Here is a 10,989-nt window from a genome sequence, read left to right on the forward strand (position 1 = left end):
AGGGGAGAGACTTAGACTGATATAAGTGTGGGAGTCGTCAGAATGTAACTGCTATTTAGGACCGGGGGCCGAGAGAAAGTCTGTAGCAGAGAAGAGAGGAGGCTCTCCTCCCTCCAATATCCAGGGGCTGATAAGAGGAGGAGCCAGCATGGAGCGGGGGGACTGGGAAGGGGTAAGCAGTGAGTGAGAGAGGAGCCAGAACAGAGCGGTGACCCAGAAGCCCACAGAGGGAAAGTCTAAGAGGGTGAGGAGCGGCCCCGGAGTACTCTTTATGTTTCAGGAAGCATGTCTGTCACCCCCCATGGCCCGGACTGCTCATTGACAAAGAGCATTCCTCTGCAGGAGGTTTTCTTATTTCTTTAATGCTCCCTATCCTGTTCAACTGATGTAGCCCCCCACATGGTCGCTTCCGGTCCCCGGCTGGACCGGTTTGAGTCGGGGATTTTCCCACAGTCCCACTGGAGTAGGGCCTCATCCAACAGCACGGACAGGGATGTGAACCATCCCTTGCCCCTGAATTCTCACTAAACCAACCACTCACGCAGGCATCTATGTGTGCAGATGTCGCCACTGAAGGGTTGGGGAAGGGCAGGGATTGACATTGTAGAAACAGGAACAACTTTAAAGTCCTATCAGGGAAATCTTTTTGCTGAAGGTCCCCTGTTGTTTCCACAGTTCAGGCTCCAACACCCCTCACATTGCTCAGCCTTCCTCTCTGCTCTTTCTTGTCCAGCTCCAAAATTTTTAAAAAAAGATTTATCTATTTATTTGAGAGAGAGAGAGTGAGAGTGGGGGGGAGGGGCAGAGGGAGAGAATCCTCAAGCAGACCCCCCCACACACACCAAGAGTGGAGCCCGACGCGGGGCTCAATCCCAGGACCCAGAGAAGATGATCCTGAGACCATGACCTAAGCCGAGACCATGACCTAAGTCCCAACCAAGAGTCAGACACTCAGCCAACTGAGCCACCCAGGTGCCCCCCAGCTCCAAATTTTGGTTCAATTTTCAGTGCAGAGCATTCGGGTGCATTCTCTTACCGCTTTGGCACTTGCAGACCTAGGCATTTGGGGTCTCACCTTTCTTTAAAACACTTATCAAGTCTTTTCCTAAACAAAGACAGTGTCCTCCCTATTATTTTTTATGCCACTGTTAGGAAACAAATGTATGTATAAACAACCACTCTGATAATCTTTGAGGAACTAAAAGCAGGAGGGCATTGTCTGTGCTTCTGGAGAGCATAAATGTAGTTAATGAAATGGTATTTACACCCAAAGTGCTAAGAAGCAGTGCAGAAATGAGTCCGGAATGGGGCGCCTGGGTGGCTCAGTCGGTGAAGCGTTTACCTTCAGCTCAGGTCATGATCTCAGGGTCCTGGGATCGAGCCCCGCATCGGGCTCCCTGCTCGGCGGGAAGCCTGCTTGTCCCTCTCCCACTCCGCCTGCTTGTGTTCCCTCTCTCGCTGTGTCTCTCTCTGTCAAATAAATAAATAAAATCTTAAAATAAATAAATAAATAAATAAAATCTTAAAAAAAATACTTAGGGGCGCCTGGGTGGCTCAGTAGGTTAAACGACTGCCTTTGGCTCAGGTCATGATCCCGGAGTCCCAGGATCGAGTCCCGCATTGGGCTCCCTGCTCAGCTGGCTTCTCCCTCTGACCTTCCCCCCTCTCATGTGCTCTCTCTCTCTCTCTCTCTCTCATTCTCTCTCTCTCAAATAACTAAATAAAATCTTTAAAAAAATACTTAAATGAGTCCGGAATACCAGACAGAGATGTCTGGAGTTGGTGTTTGGGGAATAAAGTGCTGGAGAAGGTTCCTGGAGTTGAGGTGGGAAGTGAGAATGGCTGGCTCCCTCATCAGCTGGCATCTACCTGGACCCTCACTGCTGGCTTCCTGTCTCCATGGGCTCCTCTTTCTAGTTCATTTTCCACTAATATAGCTTTCTTTGCCCTAAACCTCACTGTCTTTTTCTCCTAAGTTTTATTTATTTTACGCAATCTCTACACCCAATGTGGGGCTCAAACTCATGACCCTGAGATTAAGAGTCATGTGCTCCTCCAACTGAGCCAGCCAGGCTCCCCCCCCAAACCTGACTGTTTATTCTGCTTCTCTATTTAAAAGTGTTGTGGGAAGGGGTGTTCTCCTTTATCTTCAGATAATTAATGCTGGTTCCTCAGAAAACGGCTCCAACCTCCTCTAGCAGGACTTTCTGAGGCACTCCCTCCACAAAACGCCCCCAAACTCTTTGACCATAACAGGCAAGCTAGGTTAGTCTCAATTCCTTTAGATAAGCAGTGAAATATGGCTTCTATTCTGGAAGATTAAAAATGGCTGTTTTGCAGCATGCAGAGACCTAGACGTCAATGAGCTGCTGTTTAGTTATTTCTGGAAAGCAAACAAAATAGAGGCCCCTCTTAGACTGAGTCCCAAAGATCAGTATAAGATGATACACTGATAGCAGCACGGACATTTCGGACCAGATAAGTCTTGGTTGTGAGGGCTGTCCTGTGCATTGTAGGGCATTTAGCAGCATTCTTGGCCTCTCCGGTCCAGGTCCCAATAGCAGCCCCCCAGTCGTGACAACCAAAAATGTCTCCAGACAGTGCTAAATGACCCCGGGGGCAAAATTACCCCGAGGGTAATTTAGATACACTAAAACATACAGATTTTATTTATTTATTTTTATTTTATTTTATTTAAATTCAATTAATTAATATATAGTGTATTATTAGTTTCAGAGTAGAGTTCAGTGATTCATCAGTCTAATATAACACCCAGTGTTCATTACGTCACGTGTCTTCCTTAATGTCTATCACCCAGTTACCCCATCCCCCTCTCCAGCAACCCTCAGTTTCTTTCCTATGATTAAGAGTCTCTTACAATTTCTGTTTTCCGGTTACTGTGGCGTGAAGAACCATGAGCAGCAAAGTCTCCCGTGACACCCTGTACGGGGCAGTGCGGGAAGTCCTGCACGGGAACCAGCGCAAGCGCTGGAAGTTTTTGGGGACAGTGGAGCCGCAGATCAGCCTGAAGAACTATGACTCTCAGAAGGACAAGCACTTCTCAGGCACTGTCAGGCTTAAGTCCACTCCCCGCCCCAAGTTCTCTGTATGTGTTTTGGGGGATCAGCAGCACTGTGATGAGGCCAAGGCAGTGGATACTCCCCACATGGACATTGAGGCGCTGAAGAAACTCAACAAGAATAAGAAATTAGTCAAGAAGCTGGCCAAGAAGTATGATGCCTTTTTGGCTTCAGAATCTCTGATCAAGCAGATCCCACGAATCCTGGGCCCAGGCCTGAATAAGGCTGGCAAGTTCCCTTCCTTGCTGACCCACAATGAGAACATCGTGGCCAAAGTGGATGAAGTGAAGTCCACCATCAAATTCCAGATGAAGAAGGTGCTGTGTCTGGCGGTGGCTGTTGGCCATGTGAAGATGACAGATGACGAGCTTGTGTACAACATCCACTTAGCGGTCAGTTTCCTTGTGTCCTTGCTCAAGAAGAATTGGCAGGACGTCTGGGCTTTACAGGTCACGAGCACCATGGGCAAGCCCCAGCGCCTGTACTAAGGCACAGTTCAATAAATCCTAGTGCTACCCTTAAAAAAAAAAAAAGTCTTTTATATTTTGTCTCCCCTCTCTGATTTTGTCTTATTCTATTTTTCCCTCCCTTCCTCTATGCTCCTGTTTTGTTTCTTAAATTCCACATATGAGTTAAATCATATTGTCTTTCTCTGATTGACTTATTTCACTTAGCATAATACCCTCCAGTTCCATCCACGTCGTTGTAAATGGCAAGATTTCATTTTTTTTGATGGCTGAGTAATATTCCATTGTATATATATATATATATACACCACATTTTTTTAAAAGATTTTAATTATTGAGGGGGGTGGGAGGATGGGTTAGCCTGGTGATGGGTATTGAGGAGGGCACGTTCTGCATGGAGCACTGGGTGTTATGCACAAACAATGAATCATGGAACACTATATCTAAAACTAATGATGTAATGTATAGGGATTAACATAACAATAAAAAAATTAAAAAAAAAAGATTTTAATTATTTATTTGACACAGGTCGGGGGAGAGAGCAAGCACAAGCAGGAGGAGCAGCAGGCAGAGGGAGAAGAAGCCTCCCCGCTGAGCAAGGAGCCCGAAGTGGGGCTTGATCCCAGGACCCTGGGAACACGACCTGAGCCGAAGGCAGCTGCTTAACCGACTAAGCCACCCAGGCGCCCCATATACCACATCTTCTTTATCCATTCATCTGTTGATGGACATCTGGGCTCTTTCCATAGTTTGGCTACTGTGAACATTGCTGCTATAAACATTGGGATGCAGGTGCCCCTTCAGATCACTACATTTGTATCTTTGAGGTAAATACCTAGTAGTGCAATTGCTGAGTTGTAGGGTAACTCTATTTTCAACTTTTTAAAAAAAGATTGTATTTATTTATCTGTCAGAGAGAGAGAGCACAAGCAGGGGGAGTGGCAGGTAAAGGGAGAAGCAGGCTCTTTGCTGAGCAGGGAGCCTGATGCGGGGCTCGATCCCCGGACCCTGGGATCATGACCTGAGCCCAAGGCAGACGCTTAACTGACTGAGCCACGCAGGCATCCCTATTTTCAACTTTTTGTGAAACCTCCATACTGTTTTCCAGAGTGGCTGTACTAGCTTCCATTCCCACAACAGTGTACGAGGGTTTTCCTTTCTCCTCATCCTTGCCAACATCTGTCGTTTCCTAACTTGTTAATTTTAGCCGTTCTGATTGGTGTGAGATGGTACCTCATTGTGGTTTTGATTTGTATTTCCCTGATGCCAAGTAATGTTGAGCATTTTTTCATGTGTCTGTTGGCCATTTGTATGTCCTCTTTGGAGAAATGTCTGTTCATGTCTTCTGCCCAGTTCTTGGTTGGATGATTTGTTCTTTGGGTGTTGAGTTTGATACGTTCTTTATAGATTTTGGATACTAGCCCTTTATCTGATAAGACATTTGCAAATATCTTCTCCCATTCTGTCGGTTGTCTTTTGGTTCTGTTGACGTTTCCTTTGCTGTGCAAACTTTTTATCTTGATGAAGTCCCAATCGTTCATTTTTGCTTTTGTTTCCCTTGCCTTTGGAGACCTGTCTAACAAGAAGTTGCTGTGGCTGAGGTCACAGAGATTGCTGCCTGTGTTCTCCTCTAGGATTTTGATGGATTCCTGTCTCACAGTTAGGTCTTTTATCCACTTTGAGTCTATTTTTGTGTATGGTGTAAGAAGACGGTCCAGTTTCATTCTTCTGTGTGTGGCTGTCCAATTTTCCCAACACCATTTGTTGAAGAGACTGTTTTTTTTTTTCATTGGATATTCTTTCCTGCTTTGTCGAAGATTAGTTGACCATACACCCAAGGGTCCATTTCTGGGTTCTCTATTTTGTTCCATTGATCTATGTGTCTGTTTTTGTGCCAATACCATACTGTCTTGATGATTACAGCTTTGTAATAGAGCTTGAAGTCCAGAATTGTGATGCCACCAGCTTTGGTTTTCTTTTTCAACATTCCTGTGGCTATTCGGGTCTTTTCTGGTTCGATACAAATTTTAGGATTGTTTGGTCCAGCTCTGTGAAAAAAGTTGATGGTACTTTGATAGGATTGCATTGAACGTATACATTGCTCTAGATAGCATAGACATTTTAACAATATTTGTTCTTCCAATCCATGAGCATGGAATGTTTTTCCATTTCTTTGTGTCTTCCTCAATTTCTTTCATGAGTGTTCTATAGTTTTCTGAGTACGGATCCTTTGCCTCTTTGGTTAGATTTATTCCTAGGTATCTTAGGGTTTTTGGTACATTTGTAAATGGAATCGACTCCTTAATTTCTCTTTCTTCTGTCTCATTGTTAGTGTATACAAATGAAACTGATTTCTGTGCATTGATTTTATCTCCTGCCACTTTACTGAATTCCTATATGAGTTCTAGCAATTTTGGGGTGGGGTCTTTTGGGTTTTCCACATAGGGTATCATGTCATCTGAGAAGAATCAGAGTTTGACTTCTACTCTGCCGATTCGGATGCCTTTTATTTCTTTTTGTTGTCTTGATTGCTGAGGCTAGGACTTCTAGTACTATTTTGAACAACAGTGGTGATAGTGGACATCCCTGTCCTGTTCCTGACCTTAGAGGAAAAGCTCTCAGTTTTTCCCCATTGAGAATGATGTGAGCTTTTTGTATATGGCTTTTATATTGAGATATGATATTGAGGTATGTTCCCTCTATCCCTACACTGTGAAGAGTTTTAATCAAGAAAGGATGCTGTACTTTGTCAAATGCTTTTTCTGCACCTATTGAGAAGATAATATGGTTCTTGTCCTTTCTTTTATTTATGTAGTGTATCACAATGATTGATTTATGGATGTTGAACCACCCTTGCAGCCCAAGAATAAATCCCACTTGGTCGTTGTGAATAATCCTTTTAATGTACTGTTGGATCCTATTGGCTAGTATCTTGGTGAGAATTTTTGCATCCATGTTCATCAGGGATATTGGTCTGTAATTCTCCTTTTTGATGGGGTCTTTGTCTGGCTTTGGGATCAAGGTAATGCTGTCTCATAGAAAGAGTCTGGAAGTTTTCCTTCCATTTCTATTTTTTGAAATATCTTCAGAAGATATTTAATTCTTCTTTAAATGTTTGGTAGAATTCCCCTGGGAAGCCATCTGACCCTGGACTCTTGTTGGGAGATTTTTGATTTCTGCTTCAATTTCCTTGCTGGTTATGGATCTGTTCAGGTTTTCTATTTCTTCCTGCTTCAGTTTTGGTGGTTTATACATCTCTAGGAATGCATCCATTTCTTCCAGATTGCCTAATTTGTTGGCATATATTTGCTCATAATATGTTATTTTAATTGTTTGTATTTCTTTGGTGTTGGTTGCGATCTCTCCTCTTTCATTCATGATTTTATTTATTTGGGTCCTTTCTCTTTTCTTTTTGATAAGTCTGGCCAGGGCTTTAGCGATCTTATTAATTATTTCAAAGAACCAACTCCTAGTTTTGTTGATCTGTTCTACTGTACTTTTGATTTCTATTTCATTGATTTGTGCTCTAATCTTTATAAATTCTCTTCTCCTGCTGCGTTTAGGCTTTCTTTGCTGTTCTTTCTCTAGCTCCTTTAGGTATAAAGTTGGGTTGTGTATTTTAGATCTTTCTTGTTTCTTGAGAAAGGCTTGTATTGCTATATACTTCCCTCTTAGGACTGCCTTTGCTGCAACCCAAAGGTTTTGAACAGTTGTGTTTTCTTTTTCATTTGTTTCCATGATTTTTAAAATTCTTCTTTAATTTCCTGGTTGACCCCTTCATTCTTTAGTAGGATGCTCTTTAACCTCCATGTATTTGAGTTCTTTCCAAATTTCCTTTTATGACTGAGTTCAAATTTCAAAACATTGTGGTCTGAAAATATGCAGGGAATGATCCCAATCTTTTGGTACTGGTTGAGACCTGATTTGTGACCCAAGTATGCGATCTGTTCTGGAGAATGTCCCATGTGCACTCGAGAAGAATGTGTATTCTGTTGCTTTCGGATGGAATGCTCTGAATATATCTGTGAACTCCATCTGGTCCAGTGTGTCATTCAAAGCCCTTGTTTCTTTGTTGATTTTCTGCTTAGATGATCTGTCCATTGCAGTGAGTGTGGTGTTAAAGTCCCCTACTATTATTGTATTATTATCAATGTGCTTTTTAATTGTGTTATTAATTGGTTTATATAATTGGCTGCTCCCATATTAGGGGCATAAATATTTATAATTGTTAGATCTTCTTGTTGGATAGACCCTTTAATTATGATATAGTGTCCTTCCTCATCTCTTATTACAGTCTTTGGTTTAAAATCTAGTTTGTCGGGGTGCCTGGGTAGCTCAGTGGTGAAGCGCTGCCTTCAGCTCAGGTCATGATCCCAGGGTCCTGGGATCGAGCCCCACATCGGGCTCCATGCTCAGTGGGGAGCCTGCTTCTCCCTCTACCTCTCCCCCTGCTTGTGCTCTCTCTCTCTCTGTCAAATAAATAAATAAATAAACTAAATCTTAAAAAAAAAATCTAATTTGTCCGATATAAGGATTGCTATCCCAGGGGCCTGGGTGGCTCAGTCGTTAAGCGTCTGCCTTCGGCTCAGGTCATGATCCCAGGGTCCTGGGATCGAGCCCCGCATCGGGCTCCCTGCTCCGCGGGGAGCCTGCTTCTCCCTCTCCCACTGCCCCCACTTGTGTTCCCGCTCTTGCTGTGTCTCTCTCTGTCAAAATAAATAAATAAAATCTTTAAAAAAAAAAAAAAGGATTGCTATCCCAGCTTTCTTTTGATGTCCATTAGCATGATAAATGGTTTTCCACCCCCTCACTTTCAATCTGGAGGTGTCTTTGGGTCTAAAATGAGTCTCTTGCAGACAGTATATCAGTGGGTCTTGCTTTTTTATCCAATCTGATACCCCGTGTCTTTTGATTGGGGCATTTAGCCCATTTACATTCAGAGTAACTATTGAAACATATGAATTTAGTGCCATCGTATTACCTATAAAGGCACTGTAAAATATACAGATTTTAAGTGTGTAGTTTGATGAGGTTTTTTTACGGTTTATTTATTTCTTTAGTAATCTCTACACCCAATGTGGGGCTTGAACTCACGACCCCGAGATCAAGAGTTGCATGCTGTACTGACTGAGCCAGCCAGGCACCCCTATAGTTTCATGAGTTTTGTTAAATATATAAACCTATGTAACACTTACTCTGATCAAGATACAGAACATTTCCTTCATCCACCCAAATAGCCTTCATGCCCCTTTGAAGTCAGTCCTCACCCCCCCATCCCTGTCCTAGAAGTTCATGTAAATGGAGTCACACTGTGTGTGATCTCTTATGTCTGGCTTCTTCCCTTCAACATACTGTCTGTGGGATTCATTCATACTGTGATGGGTATTCAGTGGTTCATTTATTTTTTGTTGTTGTTGTGTGGTGTTCCCTTGTATGGACATACCATTCGTCCATCCATTCTCCTGCTGATGGTTACTTTCCCATTTGGACTATTATGAACAAAGTCTTTGTGTGGACATTCTTTGTCATCCAAAGATTTGTGTGTTTCAAAGGGAATGCAGCCAGCGGCTCATGCTGTGTTGTAAAGTTGTGCGCTCTGTTTCAGGACCACCCTTTAGCGGGACAAACAAGTGTCAGAATTGCTTTGTTCTCCGTATTTATAACATAGTTCTCCCTTAGACCATTGGAGTGACTCGAAGGGCTTAAGAAAAGGCCCTCATCAGTGAGACATCACTCTGACTTGTTGCAGATTTAAAGGAGCAGCTTCTAAAAATATCACTCAGCTTAGAGGCAAAAGGCTCTTGCCAGCCTAGGAGGCTGAAGGCAGTTGGAACTACCCACTAAAGAATCAACAGCCCCAGGGCGCCTCGCTGGCTCTGGCCCGGTCACTGGAGCACATGACTCTTGATCTCGGGGTTGTGGGTTCAAGGCCCACGTTGGGTGTAGAAATTACTTAAAAATTTCTGAGGCACCTGGCTGGCTCAGTCAGTAGAGCATGTGACTCTTGATCTCAGGGTCGTGAGTTTAAGCCTCATGTTGGGCATGGAGCCTACTTTAAAAAAATAATAATTGAAAATAATATAAAAAAACAAACAAAGAATTGACAGCTCAGGTGATTTCACCGAGTTTCAATGTCCAGTTCTCAGCACCCCAAATGCCTGGCCCTGTCATCTACCCCCCCTCCTCTGGGCCATTTCCTCATGGCTTCTTCCTCCTGTGCTGTTGGAAGCCCTGGTTTCTTTGTGAGGAAAATCTCCATCAGCCTCGGGATCTTCAAAGGACTCTCTTGCTATCTTCTTCTTTGCCCTGAGGAGTGGCTTTCCCATGAAGAGGCCACTTCTCCTGTAGCCTATGAGCCGAGGGAACACTTCTCCCAAATCTAAGCACCTCAGGGTTCGGAAGCAGAGGAGAGTTTTCCCTGCTTTTGTGCCTGCTTCCAGACCATTCCCCCTTTTTCCTCATGGAAATTCCCTTTTGAGGCTCATGCCATCTGGCAATAATCTGTGACCCCACATCTTACAGTCTGCTCAAAGTTCTACCATGACCCTGTATAGATAACCCATTCAATAGTTTAGCCTATTCTTTCTTTTTTTTCCCTTAAAAAAAAATTGAGATATAATTAACATACAACATTGTGTACATTTTTTTAAATTTTTAAAAAATTTTATTTGAGAGAGAGCGAGAGAGCACAAGCAGGGGGAGTGGCAGAGGGAGAGAGAGAAGCAGGCTCCCTCTGAGGACCCTGGGATCATGACCTGAGCCGAAGGCAGATGCTTAACTGACTGAGCCACCCAGGTGCCCTAACATTGTGTAAGTTTAAGTGTAACCACCTACCCCACAGCTTTGGGTTGTATTACCATAGAAAGAGATAATCAAAACAGAGAGTTGATCACTTCATGGTCAGGTTGACTAGCAAAGATATTGTAACAATATACACTGCAATAAAAAAATACTGTATAAACATACAAGTTTCACCACAAGCCTCAGCATTATTAAATTTTATTATTTTATCTAATGAAATAGGTGAGAAATGGCACCTCTCTGTTAGTTTTAATTTAATGTTCTTTACTTATTAGTGAAATCGAACCCTTTCCCCAAAAAACTATTTCCTAGTATTCCGTTTCTTCTTGTGTGAACTGTCTGCTCATGCTCTTTGATGCTTTGGTCCATCCTTCCAAAGAGCCTGGAAGTGCCTGGAAGTCTGTCTGGAACTTTGGCACAATAGAAATACTTAGCCATTGGTAGGATGTGGATCCCAACATTGATTTCTGACAAGGGACTCTAATTCTGATTGAAGTGTGCAGTCGAGTTAAAACAATTTCAGCTCAGGGATCTTCAAAGATCACCATTTCATCCTGCCACCTTTATTTTATTTTTTCTTTTTTAAGATCTTATTTGAGGGGCACCTGGGTGGCTCAGTCGGTTAAGTGTCTGTCTTCGGC

At 43.1% G+C, this 10,989-nt stretch overlaps 1 protein-coding gene across 1 annotated transcript; it reads left to right on the forward strand.

Moving 5' to 3' along the window:
• Window positions 1-2,914: 2,914 nt before the first annotated feature.
• Window positions 2,915-3,613, forward strand: LOC116648112 (60S ribosomal protein L10a-like). The gene has a single exon (XM_032429930.1). The coding sequence runs from the start codon at window positions 2,915-2,917 to the stop codon at window positions 3,566-3,568; it is 654 nt and encodes a 217-aa protein (XP_032285821.1). The 3' UTR covers window positions 3,569-3,613.
• Window positions 3,614-10,989: the final 7,376 nt, after the last annotated feature.

Source organism: Phoca vitulina, unplaced genomic scaffold (assembly GCF_004348235.1).
Source record: "Phoca vitulina isolate PV1807 unplaced genomic scaffold, GSC_HSeal_1.0 scaffold41, whole genome shotgun sequence".
Taxonomy (NCBI): Eukaryota; Metazoa; Chordata; class Mammalia; order Carnivora; family Phocidae; genus Phoca; species Phoca vitulina.